Genomic DNA, 18,498 nt, shown 5'->3' on the forward strand with positions numbered 1-18,498 from the left:
TATTGAAGGTGATTGCTGTTTCTAGAGATGACAAAACAAATTAAAAAGTTACATTTTCAAAATTCAGTTAAGTTCAAAATATAAAAAAAGGAAATTTGATGAAAAATACATTGTGATAAATAAATAAGCACGCCTGGCATATCCAAATTATTGAAAAAAAACCAAAACATTTCTCCCCTCATCATGTTTCAATTTAACGTATTTATTGAAGGTGATTGCTGTTTGTAGAGATGACAAAACAAATTAAAAAGTTACATTTTCAAAATTCAGTTAAGTTCAAAATATTTTTTAAAAGGAAATTTGATGAAAAATACATTGTGATAAACAAGCACGCCTGGCATATCCAAATTGTTGAAAAAAAGAAAAGAAACATTTCTCCCCTCATCATGTTTCAATTTAATTCATATATTGAAGGTGATTGCTGTTTCTAGAGATGACAAAACAAATTAAAAAGTTACATTTTCAAAATTCAGTTAAGTTCAAAATATAAAAAAAGGAAATTTGATGAAAAATACATTGTGATAAATAAATAAGCACGCCTGGCATATCCAAATTATTGAAAAAAAACCAAAACATTTCTCCCCTCATCATGTTTCAATTTAACGTATTTATTGAAGGTGATTGCTGTTTGTAGAGATGACAAAACAAATTAAAAAGTTACATTTTCAAAATTCAGTTAAGTTCAAAATATTTTTAAAAAGGAAATTTGATGAAAAATACATTGTGATAAACAAGCACGCCTGGCATATCCAAATTATTGAAAAAAAACCAAAACATTTCTCCCCTCATCATGTTTCAATTTAACGTATTTATTGAAGGTGATTGCTGTTTCTAGAGATGACAAAACAAATTAAAAAGTTACATTTTCAAAATTCAGTTAAGTTCAAAATATAAAAAAAGGAAATTTGATGAAAAATACATTGTGATAAACAAGCACGCCTGGCATATCCAAATTGTTCCTTCTCTCCGGAATAATATTCACAATCATTACATTAACACCAAATGCTACAGTCGTCTCGCTCAGCTATCCCTCACTGGCGCAAGTATAAACAGACAGACGCTAACGAGATTCTGGAAGCGGACTGCTGCGCTCCGCATAAAACGACATGCCAAGCGCAAGCAGCATCATCGGGGTTCACAGCTGTTTCCGACTTGCCAGTTTTGGCTCAAGTATCAAACATATCTTCTGGATTTTGAAGCTTGCTGCATATATACGCTCATGTTCACCTTGCATACCAGGATGTTGCAAGAAAAACGGTGGGCCTACATTACCTGGCATTGAAATGCAGACCTTGGCATTTCAGTTTCACTTCTGCGAGCAATCTGCATGCCCATAGTGTATCTTTGCTCCCAGTGGATTAATAGCAAAGCCATTAGCTAGGCCCCATCAGTGCAAGGTTAATGAGAACGAGTCCCATCACATAGTTTTCCCCCCATAGGACTGTCAAAGGAGAAAGGCGGAGGAGCGTTAGTTTATGGAGAAAGAAATACTCGTGGTTTCATCGGACAGATGAGACCAGGTATACAAGGTTGGCAGCCAAAAAATAAAGGGGTTACACATACAAGACAACATTGGCACCAAAAAGACGGACATTTGAATTGTCAATAGCGATAGAACTTTGCAACAATCCAAGTTTCCCCAACTCTGCATTGATCTAATTTGCAAAATGTCTCAGCAACAAGCAGCATGCTAAATTCATAGTACCCAGGAGAGAGGCAGCAGGCGTGGTAAGCACGTTGTTTAAGTGATGACCATAATCGGTATTCTTATTGCTCTCTGGGTATTGAAGTCATTCAGGAAGGCACAAGACACTTATAATTGGTTCTTAACAATGCCAGTCATCGCAGCAGGAGACGAAACTATTTGCAAATGAAGCACGCATTGCGATATCGCTCAATCCAGGTCACGTGGTCCATTTGTGACTCGAGAGAATAACGAATGATGACAAGATATCGATTTCATGATTGGAACCGCCATCATTTGTATTGCTTTTCCACCTGCAAGTCACATGGTGATGATCATCCACCACCTCGTCGATGCACAAACTGCAAGGAACCGACGAGGCCTTCAAGGTTGTCCCTTCACATTTTGAATAGGGCACTCAAATTACATTTGGCAAATGGAAAATCGGAAGCAACCGCAACGTTCTTGCAAAAACTTGCATCGCATAATCGATCGCACCGACTGCTTATTATGTAATAAATAACTCTCAAAAGATTTCTCACCACACAAGGCACAACAAACTCAAACCGTTTCAGAAAAGCCAATGAAATTCCAAGCACATAATGGCATGTTGCACCGTTAGATTTATTTTTCATTTTTTAATGGTTTTGCCCAAGGACAGAGTTCCACAATCAGTGGACCGAGGAAGAGGAAGGACATTCCTTCACGCACACATACCTTCGTTGCTGTCAAGTCAAACAGAAATAAAGGAAAAGGTAAGATTGTTGAGTACGGGTGGGGTTCTAGAAATGAAGGACAAGCCATAGAATGATTGGAGAAGGAAAAGATGTTAACATTTGAAAAAGGTTTCCAGAACCATGAGGCAGGGTTATCACTTACAGTCGCATGAGGTTTGCGTTTCCAGTGAACAGGAGCTCTGGAAGAATCCGAAGTCGGTTTCTGTTCAGCCGGCTAAGAAAAGGAAAAAGAGAAGGAAAAAAATGTAATCAGGAGGATAGCAAATTATGAAATCAGGAGGAAAGATAAGCATTGATGGAAGCTATTTGGCCCATCATGCCTGTGCCGTATCCACAGATGAGCTCCACAACCTGCGGTGGGGGCAGCACAAATTATACCGACAACCCCAAGCATGAAATTCAGCCAAGGGCCTAACTTACTCTCTCCGAAATACACTACGAGATATTAAACAGACACGACGGAAATGCAGACGGGACAGCCTGCTTTTCATCCCCATCTGAAGAGCGGCATACTCCAAGATGTTGCGCCCCCTGCTGGCACTTAATCAAAATATCAGTTTCCAAGTTCAACCTTCTCGTGAATGAAACCAGACGACACAGATCAATGGCAAGCACACTGGCAACTAACCTATCTTACTGTCCATAAAGTGTCCATTTAAGATATTAGTTCAGGAATGGCAGGTCAAATGAAAAACAGAATTCAAGAAGTGAGGTCAAAGGTGAACCTTTATGATATTTTCTAGTGCTTAAGGGCAAAGCAAGTTCATACCATACTGCTGAAGGGGCAATGCTAGCTAAGGCTGCCGAGACATTATCCTGACTGTTGGTCCAGCAGTCCAGCAGTGAAAGTACATTAATTAACCAACCTCTGACCCCCAGCGATTTCCATAAAAATCACGGATCATTGCCCTGAACCTCACCAAATGTTACGAAAGCCCAATTATAATGCCCGATCATGGATCTGTGAAGCTAAATGAACCAAGCTCTCATCGCGGAGTCAGGTGTGCACGGTGACATTCATTTCGGGTTGTAGGTTAAGGCCAGCTGAGCTCAGCCTCAGACAAAGGAAATGAGGGCCCGAGGTTGAGACAGAGCCAATAGCTGCATCATGACCCTCACAGCTCTAAAAGTATTTATCAGCCATAGTGCTGAGCGATGGATCTGCCAGGAAATCCCAAACGTCCAATATAACTCACAGCCGTTCCAGTTCCTTCAGATCTTTGAATGAAGCCCGTTCTATGCTGGATATTTGATTGTCCATCAGCTGTCTGTGAAAAGAATGCGGATGAGGGTCAGGAAAACGTGAAAAATATATATATATTTTCAAACAAATACAAGAATTCTCATTTGCATCTACGTCCATTAAGCTTACAATGACGTCATAACACATATAGCTCTGTTCAAATGCTGGGTCCCAAGCTCATATACATGCACACACATGGACAAAGTTGGCATGTACTAAAGTCAAAGTCGTTCAAAAAGAAAACCTTTTTAATAACACTATTATTATTTTAGTTCATTTAATAATCGCTAAACTCCAAGCCAAGTAACATATCCTCAGCTTGAATCAAAGCGGTATTGATACGTCCGTTTTTCTTGCCACGGCAGTTTGTCCAACTCAAATCAATGTTATAAGTGTTCTACTGTGACTACTATAACTACTGTGACTACTTCTTTAAAAACTGCGAAAATTATTCCCAGCTTTTTGTGGGATCAGCTGTGGGGGAAGTTTAATACACGTAATATTGTAATATTGTGTTTAATACACTGCACAGTGACATCTTCCCCTAACAACTAACATCAACATCAGTGGACATCAACAACATCATCAGTGACATCAGCTCATCAGTCATCAACATCAGTGACATCAACAACTAAGTTCATCTAACCCTAACAACCCTATTTTTTCCAATTACACAATATTACACCTGATTTTTTATGTCAGTATCTCTGATCTGAGAATCGATCAACTGTTCGAGGATCCACAGACAATTTCATAGGGCCACCAAAATGGTTCACCTGGAAGGGTCTTAATCTTGTAAGGTGTGAAGGGAAATCTGCATTTTTCTCATAATAAAACACATTTAGGATATAATTTAGTGGTCTCGATAGTCTTCTCTGTCTAAATGTAGCAAAAGTTTTTTTGTTTTTTTTAAGGACAACATTGTAAATGGTTTAACATCACATCCAGAGCACACCACATTCCATGATACATTGCTGTGATTGCGCCAAAGGGGACTTTTCGTCAGAACCGATTCAAGATGGACCACACGATTCTCCTCCCGATCTATCGTGCCACCTTCAGTCGTTTGCGCACAGAACCACCTTTAGAGGCCATTTTTTCCCACAGAGCAGGGGTTGGCCTTTTTCAGGCACCGTGGTCCCCTTTTTGAAGAAATGTTTTATGGCCGGATGCCCTTCCTGCCACCAACCCTGTTAGTCGCCTCTTGCGACACACAGGGAATTACCAGTGAGCTGGTGCTCAATTTGCCGACCTCGGAGGGATGACAGGCTGAGTCAACCCCCCTGGCGTCAATTCAGCGATCGACCGGGATTCGAATTCAGGATCCTGGGATCCCAAGCCGGCACCCTAATCGCTAAGCCAACACCAGACTAGTGTGACCACCTTAAGATCAAATAAAAGAACATGCGGCATATCAACCAAGTGAGTGACAAAATGGCTCAGCACACTTACAGAACTCGTAGATTCTTGAGTCCAGCAAAGTCGTTTTTTCCGATGTGAGTGATGTTGTTCCTGTTCAAATCCCTGGTCAAAAAAAAAAACAACAGAAAAACAAATCAATCAAAATGAAGGAACGGAAGCGAAAACCTATTCACGTGGTCTGCACGCGTATGCTCCGCAGCTGAAAATTAATCACGCCATTGTGGCAAAGGCGGCACACTTTCAGAGCATAATCCGGGAAGAGTGCGTTACACTTTTTAAACACAGACTCGTTCACCTGGAGACTCATGGTGGCTGGCAGCTGTGTTTGAACTCTATTTATCATTTGGGAATTTATTTATCAAACGGCTTAGTTTATTGTTAAGTGCCACCAATTCCCCTCTCCATCTCCAACAACCCTATACCCACCATCGTGAAAGACAATACCTGAAAGTCACACACAATACGTTAATCTCAACTTTAAAATATTGAGAAACTACAAGTGTGTGTGTTGTGCACGAAATCCACCCTCCGATTTGTACAAAACTTGTAACCATGAAGGAACTTGTGTGGACGAGGTTGAACACACTCCTGGGGATGAGGCTCCAAAAAGTGTGCTGCGGTTTCCAACTAAGCCCGACAAATGAATCTACGGCATAATCGGCCTTACCAAACGGTACCATTCTGCAAATACAATATCCGGTATGTTATTGGTGGCGTGCACAGGTGTCCGATTACTTTACATTCAGAACCAAGGAGCATTTCATATGCTACGCAATTCAATTGCCCGCACAAAAGATTGCCCTCGGTTTCCTTTATAAATCACAATGTAATTGTGCCATCAGTGTGAAATAAGGATCCCAGCTGTGTAAACGTGTTGGCAGGTGGTAGATTTGGTGCGGGAGGCAGCACGAGAATTGGAACTTTGCCGAGGCCTTCTGCTCGAACTTGGCAAGGCCGGCCGGGAGCGAGTTTCCGACAAAGCGCATTTGTGCATCTCGGTGGCTGCAGTAACCTTTTACCAATTAGTGTTTGATCGGTGCAGCAGATGGACCGATCTCCGAAGATGACACTGAAAGGAAATCTAGCTGCAGCCAAGCCAAGTTAATGTGAAATGCACCACAAGTGAAACGTTTTACAACCACTCATAAAAAGATGATCGATAGTCTGGCAACACTACATACGGTTGTGTTGTGTTTTTGCAGAAGTAGCCTGGATTACTACTCCCTCATAGCTGGATTATCATTTCTTTACAAAGGGTCTACGCGTTGTCTTTTAAATAGATTTTCTGGATGATAATAACTATATATATATATATTGTTGCGGTTTTGAGAACCCACACTTGTAAATAATAACATCATTAAAGGTTAAAGGTAGCACCCCATAGATAGGCCACAAGCAACACGTAGGTCACCATAGGACGTCAGTTATTTCATAGTCTGTGTTTAGATAAGGCCATTTTCCAATAGTTGCATCTGCGTTGCGTCAATCAAATAAGAGTAGGCCCTTCCGTTCATTTTGGCAGCCTCCCTTCCAAGCGACGCCATTAAGCGCGCTCCAGTCTGTGCCCCATAGCCCTTCCCAATTTGTTACGCGCCTTTGTCAGCAGCGTTCGCAACCTCGCTGGGCTTCCGCTCAAACCAGCCCAGAAACCCACGAGGTAAGGCCCGAAAAGGGAGCGGAGCACCAGGATGAAGGTGCGGCCACGTCAACCAGCCGTCAGGGCAGCACCAGCCAACCAGGGCTGAGGTGAGGTCGCCTGACAGGACGTGGTTTTGGGCTTCGAGAGCGTTCGCTGGCTTATGTTATAAAAGCGTGCACACAAAGCCCTTTGAGAGGACTCTCGTAGGAAGCTTGTGCTAAGAGGACTGTGCACAGAAGACTTATCGTGGTTGTAAGGACTTGTTGGGAGGTTGGCTTGTGATAAGAACTTACGGAGCAGCGCTCATTACCGAAGACTGAAGCCAAGCATTGGTATTACAAAGGACGCGCTGTGGCAACCCGCTGTACTAAGGGCGAGCGCGCGGCATGCATTGCTAAGAACCGCAGCGTGCAGGACATTGGGGAGGGGGCGCTTGGGGTGAGTAAGACCGGTAGCGCATGTCAAAGCGCCGGTGCGCATATTACGTACGCCGATAGCCCAAGTTTACCTTTCCCCGTCACGATAATTGTCCGCTCGCGTTACACTACGTGGAGAGCTGCCTGCCGGGTTTCGTCTGCTGGACCGGAGCCAGACTGGAGCCTGGACACCATCGCCGGACCTTCCACCCTACCATCTGCATCCCCGTGTGAGTCTGAAGTCTGAGACCGAATCTGAGAGCGGTCGGGCCCGTGTCCAGGGAATAGCATAAGACTGTCTAAGGCTACATGTGCTAAGAGGATTCCTACAGGTCGCACAAGATCTGCCAGCCACCCTCTGATGGTTAAACTGCCGAAATCTCGGCTCTCTGCTCACCTTCACTCTTTCATTCCTCTTTTCTCCCGCCTCTGGAACAAACTCCCACACTCACTTCAATCACACTCCTCCCTCCAGGTCTTCAAAACAGCTGTTCACCACCATCTCTTATCTTCCCCCATCCAAAACCTTGATCTTTTTTACCCCCACTAATTCACCCCAGATCCATCTTGTTTGAAATTCCAACTTCTTTCCTGGAAGTCTTGGCAGTGTCCATATGTTTTATACCTCTCCCACCCCCCCCCCCCCCCTTCCCATGCCTCCCCCCAAAGCCCTCTCCCTCCCACAGTTCTCTCGATGTCTCCATGTCTCTCGGTCCCTGCTCTCAAATGTTGTGTTTGTGTCCTTCCCCCTCTCTCCCCATCTTGTCTACCGCTCCCGATGTTATTTGTTTTGTGTGTCTGTTTGTCTTTCTGTGTGATTAATGTTCGCTCTTTCACGAGCCTCGATCTTGTATACAAAAAAAAAAAAAAAAAAGGCTGCCCTGTGTACTTTTCCTTCCTCTTTCTTTCTTGTACATTCTTTAGTTTCCTCTTCTCCTTTGTACATTTGTAATAAATTGCCCTGTTCTTTCTGGTTTCTCCTCAATCCGATCATCCTAGTCTTTTCTCCATTGGGTAAACGTGGCACGATCGGAACCGCTATAATCGGGTTAGCCATTGTTAACAGCTCGGATCGCGGATCGCTATCCGCTCGGCGTTTCCACCTGATATCCGTGATTCGAGCGGGAGTTATTCCCTTGCTTCACGGCCGGTGGTAGTACTTAGGTAATAGGACTACAACTCCACCAACAACCCTATTTACCACAGACCGGAAGGAATGTTATAACCCCCAGGGTCACGTCGGCCAGATAAAAGACAAGGGGATTAACCCCCTCTTGATAAGGGGAGAGCTGACGTTGGAGATCCGTAACAATATATATATATATATATATATATATATATATATATATATATATATATACACACACACACATATATATATATATATATATATATATATATATACACATATATATATATATATGTGTGTGTGATGATGAGCACTCCTGCATCTTCAGATGCATATGGCTGCCGAAGCAGTTTATCCGCTGTTGGGCACAATCCTGGTTGGGTCGTCGCTCCTACACAGGACATTCGAATGGCACATTCATCCCAGCAAGCTGGTACTCATTTCGCCGACCTCACAAGGATGACAGGTTGAGTCAAGCTCACCAGATGTTAATTCAACGACCAACCGTAATTTGAACTCAGGACCCTAGAATCCCAAGCCAGTAACCTAACCGTAAAGCCAACACCAATATATATATATATACTGTATATTGATATTGATATTGTTGTGGATATGAGAATGTTTTTTTTTTTTGGTTGTTATTGTGTAAATTGTTGTTAAAATATCGCCCTCCTTACTCCCGTGTTGTATAAAGGTCAAAGGGCGTTCCCGTAGTTAGTTCCATAAAGCATACATGAAGGACACCATAATATCCCTGTTCAGTAGTTTATTTCCTTATTCTGTGTATTAGGTTAAGGCTTTGTCTTCCATTAAGATGACACTCCATTGCACCAAGTGAAATAAGATAGATCCCCTTTCATTCCCATTCCCAAAACCTCCATTTCCAACTGCGTCATTGCCAAGCCTCAATTGCCAGCTACATCCCCTCCAAGCCTCAATTGCCAACTGCACTGGGCAGTTTGCCAGGTTTGCTACAGCTGTGGGTTGTTGATTTCGCCCCTTTTCATCAATTGCCACCATTAAGCATGTGCTCAGCTCGAGGAAGAAGGGCGTGCCCGCCCATCATCATCAAGGGTGGAGTCAGAGGGCCTGTGCCCACCAATCAGGGCCGAAGCGAGCTCACCGAGGGGCGTGTCCTGAAGGCCAGCGGCTTGATCACCTGAGGCGCTATAAAAGCACGCGCGCAAGAACCGAGTGCGTGGTTGGACCAAAAGGGAGACATGCAAAGAGACGTGGTTGGACCAAGCGAGAGACGTGCAAAGAGACGTGCAAAGAGAAGTGGTTGGACCAAAAGGGAGACGTGCAGAGAGTTGTGGTTGGACTAAGCGAGAGTGGTTGGACTGAGCAGGAGTTGACTACGAGAAGAGTTGAGTTGAGAAGAGTTGAGTAAGGGATCCCGGAAAGAGCAGCTCCAGCCGCCGCAAGTTCAGCCACAGCAGCTTCAGCCACAGCAGCAGCAGCCACAGCAGCTTCGGGGCCTTGACGGCAGTTTCGAACGGGGCCGCGAAGGAACGGCGGCTGCTAAACGCGCCGATCGAGAAAGGGGCGGCGGCTGCTAATCCCCGACCCGACCGTGCTGCGGGTCCAGCTGAACCTTCCTTCCCCTCCAGCCATCCACCTCCTGCCATTCCTATCATCATTCCCCGTGTGAGTCTGTCTTTGTTTGTTCTGTCCCTGGGTAATAATTAAGACTGTAGGTAAGCTAATAATTGCACTGTGTCTCTGATTCTTCTGTATATTATTTTATTATCCTTCCTTCTCCTTGGTTACTTTGAGCGTGTAAATAGTAGGAATACATTTAGTCGTATTTCCAACCTTTTTGTCTTCCTCTTCTTCTTCACATCCGTGTCGCCTTTGTCTTTTCCCTATTGAATACCTGTGGCGCGATCCGGCCAACATTCGGGAATCGGGTTAGTCGGGGTAACTGTTAGGGCCGCGGGGCCATCCGCTCGGCAAACCAACATCTTATCCGCGGTCCGTAACAATTGGTGTCGGGAGCGGGATCGGACCCGAAGCGCGCTTAACGCGCTCAAAATTACGAGCTGCCGAAATTTGTTTTGTTTTAAAAAAACCCGAACTTTGAAATCGCGCCATGGCTAGTCAAGGCGATCGGATGCCGGTGGGGGAACTAGAAGACGGGTTAGGGGTAACCCAGGATAAGAGGGAAGAAATGGAGGAGAGCAAGGAGGAGGTGGTTGAGGAGGTGTCAGGCGCGCAAAATGGCGTCCTCGCGCACGTGGGTGTAGCGGCACCAAATTTAGCGGCGCCCGTGACCATAGCAGCATTGGTGGATTCGAACCTTTTGCTACAAATGGAGGCCCTCATGCTAAAAATGGAAAACAGAATGAGGGAGGGAATGGCGAGGGACAGAGCCGCATACGAGGTAAGGGAGGCTGAGAAGGAGGTTAACCACAGGTTGGGCGAGCAGGTCCCAGGGGTGCACGAGGAGGTAACGCGGGTCGAGAAGCGCTGGTTGAGCGAGGTGGAGAAAAGCGCGGGTACAATGACGGGTGTAGAGATCGCGGCCCGGGGTTTGGGGCAGCCGGCGACTGCTGAGGTAGAGGGAATTTTATTAAAGCCAGCGGTCGTCGAGGTGAACAAAGAAATTATGGGAATTGAAATTGGAGAGACCGGGGGCTTAGAAAAGCACTCGCGGCAGGGAGGAATGGATTGTGCACAAAGTCTAAGTTCACATCCTGATGCCGTACTTGCTAATCCTTATAAAGATTTGCAGGTGCGCGTGGAGAAGGGAATCCCCCAGGTGAGTCGTGCTGTGTATTGTGCGGGGAGATTTTGCAGGAGGATGTTTGACGACAAGAGAATTGTCGCGCGATTGGGATCGAGGAAGCACCCGGGCGTTGGTGAAGGGTCCCGTGTGAGTGGAAATGGCACGCGTGTGAAAAAAAAGTGTGCGTCAAGGGGTGAGCGTGTTACGAAGTGCGAGAGTGATACCGAGTGCGAGCGAGAATGCACGTCGGAGTGTACGGGCGAGGGTGAGTGTGACACGGAGAGTAAGGTGGTGGTGGAACGTGTGCGAGGAAGCACACCTGAGTTGGTGGTAGCGCGAGTGCGAGGGAGCACATCGGAGCGCGGTAGTGGGTGGATGCAAGAGTGCACGCCCATGGTGAGTGTTACGGAGGACGTAACGGAGGAGAGGTGTGGACCGAGGTGTGCGAACGACGAGTGTGTGCAAAGGTGTGCGGTGGTCAGGTGTGTGACCAAGTCTGTGAGTGTACCTGGGTGTGTCAGGGAAGGTGCAATGACAAAGAGCATGGATACAGCTGGATGTATGAGCAAGGAACGGGCTGCGGGGTGTAAGCATGCGAATGGAGCATCGACGCTAACCGGGTTAGCGGTTAGAACGACGTTTAGCCGAATCGGGCCCTCGGTACGTGCCGGGCTTTGCGTGCCGCGAGGACCCGCGGGGATCCGAACCACGGCGGTTTCGAAAGAACCGCCGTACGCGATCCACGCTGGGCCTCGCTCGGAACGGCCGCGTCCGTGCTCCACTAGGCGGAGCGGGCAGCCCGATAGGAAGGGTCGTCATGGCGACCCCTTTTTGTTGAGGCGTTCCGGCAGGTCGAGATCGGGCCATTGGACGGCTCTGTGCCGAGATGGTGCGTGGGATCTCGGCCCTGGTAAGCGTCCTTCCCTGCACCGAATGTGGGACGTATCCAGCCGCCGGCACCAAGCAACCCGCATTCATTGCTCGGCTTTACGAAGCCGAGCTTTGGAAATGAATTGACGCACCGAGAGGCACTAGTGAGTAGACGTGTAACGAGGATAGTGTTTTGGACCAGAAATTAGAAAAACAAAATTTGATGATTGGCAAAGGATTGGCAGAGTGATGATTGGCAGAGGATTGGTAGTGATTGGCAAATTTTTGATTGGCTGGCATTTGGTGTGCAAAATTGATAGTAGAAGATACCCGATGTGGTGGGATGGCAACTCTGCCATCTCTCACAGCGGGGGCAAAGGAGCACTAGATTTATGGGGTTTATGGCAGTGAAAACTAGCCCGGGAAGGTTAGGATATAATGATAGGGATCTAGAGAGATGACCTTAGGTAACGTTAAGATTAGGTAGTGACAATGATACCTGTAGTGGGGACGCAGGTAGGTTAGTGTGGATGATAATGACGTGGTATGTGCTTAGTTGAAAGGGACAACTGGGAAGCGCAAGTTCCAGAGGGGAGTAGTTCGATGAGATGATGCCGTGTGTGTGAGGATCGAAAGTGTATTGAGCAGGGTATGAGTAAATGATTGTGAGTGTGAGTTGTATTGAGATTGCACAGGTGTGCAACTGAACAGGTGGATGGAGCATTGGAGCAGTGTATGAGGGAGTGATGGTGATGTGTGTTGTGTTGACCAAATGGTCCAGGAAGGAAGGAGGGTGCAGGTGGCACCAGGTGTGATTGCACAGGTGTGCAACGACAGGTGTATGGAGAATGGTTGTGTGGAATAAATGGTATGGGATATATGGAGTATTGGAATGGATGGTCGTGGAGTGAGTATGGTGGAAACTGTGGAGTGGAGTGGATGGTGCGAAGGTGTGAATGGGGGAAGGATGGACCCCATCACAAATACCCGGGGAGGGTAGTGTAAGAGTTAGGGAGAGGGTACAGGTAAATTGTGGTTGGATATTGGCATCTGTGGTGCGGGTAGTTGCACAGGAGTGTAGTGATGGGTGCATTAGTGTTGTGGAAATGGCTGGGCGTGTAGCCTGTTAGTGTGTGTAGTTGGTTTGGGCACTCCACCACTGTGAGGATGTCAGCCAGGTGAGGCCGCAGGTGGGCTCTGGGAGCCGGTAGAGTTGTTGTGGATGGGGCCCGAGGATCCAGAGGACGGACCCGGGTAGCCCAGTGCCAGAGGGCACCAAGGGGTGACAGAGCCAGGAGGGGCCTTCCCCAATTAGATAGGTTAGGGTGAGGAGCTAGGTAAGCTCGGGTGGCAACTACAGTGGTGGAGGTGTGCAGGTGGGTAGACCTGCTGGGAGAGCTGCACAACCCAGCCCGGAAATTGTGCAAGGGCACAGGGAGTTGCATCGGGGGAGTGAGACCCCAAATTAAGGAAGCACCACAGTTTGGTCAATGGGAATTGGTTTTTAGAACCCATCGTGTAAGTTGGCCAATGGATTGGCAGGGAAAGACCCCGGGTAGTGTAAAGTGTGTTAATGTCATTTAGAGGATAGTTAGGATTAGGAATCTCCTCGCACCATCTACATCCACTCACCTGAGGTGACGTAACTCCACACCATGCCATGTTTTTATTATTTTTATTGTGCAGATGTTTGGAATGTGAGACGCATCATGACGTGGGTGTGACATTGTGCTGTGTTCCATCTCTTCCTCCTTATGAGGATTGATGACGAATTGGGTGATGGCAAATTTTGGTTAGAGGGATTGTGGAGACGAATTTGGTATAGGGGAAATATGGGGAAGACGTGACAGTAGCGACAAATTTGTAAATGTGTAGATTTTGTACATATGGGGTAAGGGCAAGGGTAGTGAAGGTGACAGGGGGGGGTGACGTACGGTAGGGACGAGCTTTCTCACTTCGCTCTCCGTACGCACTTCGCCTTGCATTGCCTTGTTTGATGTGTACCCTTGTGACCTTACCCCTCGCTCATCTGTCTTTTCCCCCTTTTGTCTCCCACATGAGGACCTGTGCGCCACTGGGCGCCGAGGGGAGCATGCGGGAGTCCGCCATTGTGCGCCCGAACCTCTCGGAACCAGCTGCCTGCATCGATGCACCACCTTATGGACCACATGTCTGTGGCCGAGCACCACTTATGGACCCCATGGGTTGGGGCATGGCCCCTCTGCTGGAACCGGCCATGAAGGCCCGAGATCTTGCTGGCGGACCTTGGTCACAAGGCACCTATGCCCCACAGGTGAACCACACTAGTCGGCCCTGTGGGCCATAAATAAATAAAAATGGACACGTTGGGTGCATTTTATTATTGCAAATAGGCCGCCAGCAAAGAAAGACAACATCTGGAAGAGCAAATAGCCAGCAGAGGGAGCCGAAGAGCAAGAGACCACCAGCAGGGTTTGTTGGTTTTATTTTTATTATGAACAGTGATGACTGTGCACCGATTGGTGCTTGAGGGTGTGTTGGTGCATTTTGGGTGCTTTCATGGTGCGTCGATGCAGAGCAGACTGTCTCCCCCCCAGAAAGAACAATCACAGGTCCTGGGTTAGTTTTGTAAATAAAAGCAGAGCCATTGTAAATAATGATCCCCACCGTCAATGTATAGTTTGAAGACAATTCCGCAATTCGGTTAGCTGTGGGCGTGAATCTGTTAGGCAGGGTGCAATGGAGCAGCGGGACATATTTATTTATGTTTTAAAACTGTCGCACTCAGGGTCAGGTTAAATGTAGAGGGAACTACACCTACGTGCCACACTAAAAGTTAAAGTTGTAGGCCCGGGACGTGCCTAAGAGGAGGATGGTGCAGTGTTGTGGATATGAGAATGGTTTGTTTTTTTGGTTGTTATTGTGTAAACTGTTGTTAAAATATCGCCCTCCTTACTCCCGTGTTGTATAAAGGTCAAAGGGCGTTCCCGTAGTTAGTTCCATAAAGCATACATGAAGGACACCATAATATCCCTGTTCAGTAGTTTATTTCCTTATTCTGTGTATTAGGTTAAGGCTTTGTCTTCCATTAAGATGACACTCCATTGCACCAAGTGAAATAAGATAGATCCCCTTTCATTCCCATTCCCAAAACCTCCATTTCCAACTGCGTCATTGCCAAGCCTCAATTGCCAGCTACATCCCCTCCAAGCCTCCATTGCCAACTGCACTGGGCAGTTTGCCAGGTTTGCTACAGCTGTGGGTTGTTGATTTCACCCCTTTTCGTCAATTGCCGCCATTAAGCATGTGCTCAGCTCGGGGAAGAAGGGCGTGCCCGCCCATCGTCATCAAGGGTGGAGTCAGAGGGCCTGTGCCCACCAATCAGGGCCGAAGCGAGCTCACCGAGGGGCGTGTCCTGAAGGCCGGCGGCTTGATCGCCTGAGGCGCTATTAAAAGCGCGCGCGCAAGAACCGAGTGCGTGGTTGGACCAAAAGGGAGACGTGCAGAGAGTTGTGGTTGGACTAAGCGAGAGTGGTTGGACTGAGCAGGAGTTGAGTACGAGAAGAGTTGAGTTGAGTTGAGAAGAGTTGAGTAAGGGATCCCGGAAAGAGCAGCTCCAGCCACCGCAAGTTCAGCCACAGCAGCTTCAGCCACAGCAGCAGCAGCCACAGCAGCTTCAGCCACAGCAGCTTCGGGGCCTTGACGGCAGTTTTGAACGGGGCCGCGAAGGAACGGCGGCTGCTAAACGCGCCGATCGAGAAAGGGGCGGCGGCTGCTAATCCCCGACCCAACCGTGCTCCGGGTCCAGCTGAACCTTCCTCCCCCTCCAGCCATCCACCTCCTGCCATTCCTATCATCATTCCCCGCGTGAGTCTGTCTTTGTTTGTTCTGTCCCTGGGTAATAATTAAGACTGTAGGTAAGCTAATAATTGCACTGTGTCTCTGATTCTTCTGTATATTATTTTATTATCCTTCCTTCTCCTTGGTTACTTTGAGCGTGTAAATAGTAGGAATAAATTTAGTAGTATTTCCAACCTTTTTGTCTTCTTCTTCTTCTTCACATCCGTGTCGCCTTTGTCTTTTCCCTATTGAATACCTGTGGCGCGATCCGGCCAACGTTCGGGAATCGTGTTAGTCGGGGTAACTGTTAGGGCCGCGGGGCCATCCGCTCGGCAAACCATCATCTTATCCGCGGTCCGTAACAATATATATATATATCTATATATATATGTATATATATATATATATATATATATATATATATATATATATGTATGTATGTATGTATGTATATATGTATGTATGTATATATGTATGTATATATATATATATATATATATATATATATGTATGTATGTATGTATGTATGTATGTATGTATATATGTATGTATGTATATATGTATGTATATATATATATATATATATATATATATATATATATATATATATATATATATATATATATATATATATATATATATATATATATATATATATGCATGTTGTATATGCAACATGTTTTAAAATGCATGTTGTTGTTGTTGTTGTGTATATATATATATATATATATATACATATAAAATTAAATTGATATATGAGGGAAAATTACACGCCCAGAGCAGGAATCAAACCCAAGCCCTCTGTTAAACGGTATCAGTGCTCTACCATCTGAACTACACGACATGGCCAAAAGTATGCAGACACCCCTTTTAATTAGTGGATTCGGCTGTTTCAGTCACACCCATTGCTGACAGGTATATATAATCAAGCACACAGACACGCAATCTCCATAGGCAACAATTGGCATTAGAATGGGTCGCACTGAAGAGCTCAGTGACTTTCACCGTGGCACCGCCACAGGATGCCACCTTTCCAACAAGTCAGTTCGTCAAATTTCTGCCCCAGTTCAGCTAGAGCTGCCCCAGCCAACTGTAAGTATTGTTATTGTGAAGTGGAAACGTTTATGAGCAACAATATCTCAGGTGCGAAGTGGTAGGCCACACAAGCTCAAAGATCGGGACCACCGAGTGCTGAAGCACATATCGTGTAAAAATCTTCTGTCCTCGGTTGCAACACTCACTAACGAGTTCCAAACTGCCTCTGGAAGCAACGTCAGTGCAACTGTTCGTCGGGAGCTTCATGAAATTGGTTTCCATGGCAGAGTAGCTGCACACAAGCCTAAGATCACCAAGTGCAATGCCAAGCATCAGCCTGAGGTTGCCGCCATTGGACTCTGGAGCAGTGGAAACGTGTTCTCTGGAATGATGAATCACGCTTCACCATCTGGCAGTGTGACGGATGAATCTGGGTTTGGCGGATGCCAGGAGAACGCGACCTGCTCAAATGCATAATGCCAACTGTAAAGTTTGGTGGAGGAGGAATAATGGTCTGGGGCTGTTTTTCATGGTTCGGGCTCAGCCCCTTAATTCCAGTGAATGGAAATCTTAATGCTACATCATACAATGACATTCTATTGAATTGAATTGAATTTATTGAATTGAATTATTTAATATGAATTGTGATGGCAATGCACAAAAGAGCGCGCACAGCTGTAAGGACGAAGGACGGGAACAGGGGTGAGTTTGAGGTGAAGGTGGGAGTGCATCAGGGTCGGTACTAAGTCCACTACTATTTGTAGCTGTGATGGAGGTGCTGGCTCAGAACGTAAAGGAGGGTTTACCGTGGGAGTTGTTGTATGCAGATGATCTGGTGTTGATTGCGGAAAGTATGAATGGACTGAAGGAAAAGATGAACAAGTGGAAGGAATGTATGGAGACAAAAGGTCTGAAGGTGAATATAGGAAAGACGAAGGTGATGGCAAGTGGTAAAGCATGTGGTGAGGTGGAAAGTACTGGGAAGTGGCCATGTGCTGTGTGCAAGAATGGTGTCGGAGTGAACTCCATTCAATGTACAATGTGCACTGAGTGGGTTCATCAAAAATGTAGTGGTCTGAGAGGGTCATTAACCAGTGTGGCAGCTACATTCAAATGTAAGGTGTGCACAGAGGGAGCTGCAGATGGAGGAAATGTTGAGTTGGATCTTGGAGACGGTGTGAAGCTGGAAGGTGTGAAAACATTTTGCTACCTCGGAGACATGCTGAATGGAGAAGGTGGATCAGACTCGGCAATGGTTGCTCGAGTGAGATGTGCATGGAAGAAGTTTCGGGAACTGAGTGGTGTGCTGATGAGGAGGGGAGTGTCGTTGAAGCTGAAGGGAAAGGTGTATGCTGCATGTGTGAGAAGTGTTATGATTTATGGGAGTGAGACATGGGTCATGAATGTAGAGCAGCAACGAGGGCTGGAAAGGGTGGAAATGCGAATGGTTCGGTGGATGTGTGGAGTATCGTTGAGAGAGAGGAAGACAAATGATGAATTGCGAAAGATGATGGGAATAGAGCCTGTGATTGATGCTGTGAAGAGGAACAGGTTGAGATGGTTTGGTCATGTGTTGAGGAAGGATGAAAGTGACTGGTTGAGAAGAGTGATGGAAATGAATGTAGAAGGAAGTAGAGGATGGGGAAGACCGCGAAAGACTTGGGTAAAGATGGTGGAAGAAGAAATGCGGGCAAGGGGGTTAACAAGGAGAGATGCAGAAAATAGGGCAAAATGGAGAATATTGGAATGGGGACCGCAAGGCTAACCCCCGCTCTA

The 18,498-nt window shown here is 46.2% G+C and overlaps 1 protein-coding gene across 1 annotated transcript in view; it reads right to left on the minus strand.

Moving 5' to 3' along the window:
- LOC137420701 (slit homolog 2 protein-like) overlaps positions 1-18,498 on the minus strand; it is a 709,809-nt gene that overhangs the window by 674,671 nt on the left and 16,640 nt on the right. The window contains exons 2-4 of the mRNA XM_068105981.2: positions 5,117-5,188; positions 3,618-3,689; positions 2,564-2,635 (exon numbers count right to left, since the gene is read on the minus strand). Of these exons, the coding sequence (XP_067962082.2) occupies positions 2,564-2,635; positions 3,618-3,689; positions 5,117-5,188 (216 nt within the window). The remainder of the gene's footprint in view (positions 1-2,563; positions 2,636-3,617; positions 3,690-5,116; positions 5,189-18,498) is intronic.

The sequence above is a fragment of the Myxine glutinosa genome, chromosome 2 (assembly GCF_964187855.1).
Source record: "Myxine glutinosa chromosome 2, kmMyxGlut1.1, whole genome shotgun sequence".
NCBI classification, from domain to species: Eukaryota; Metazoa; Chordata; class Myxini; order Myxiniformes; family Myxinidae; genus Myxine; species Myxine glutinosa.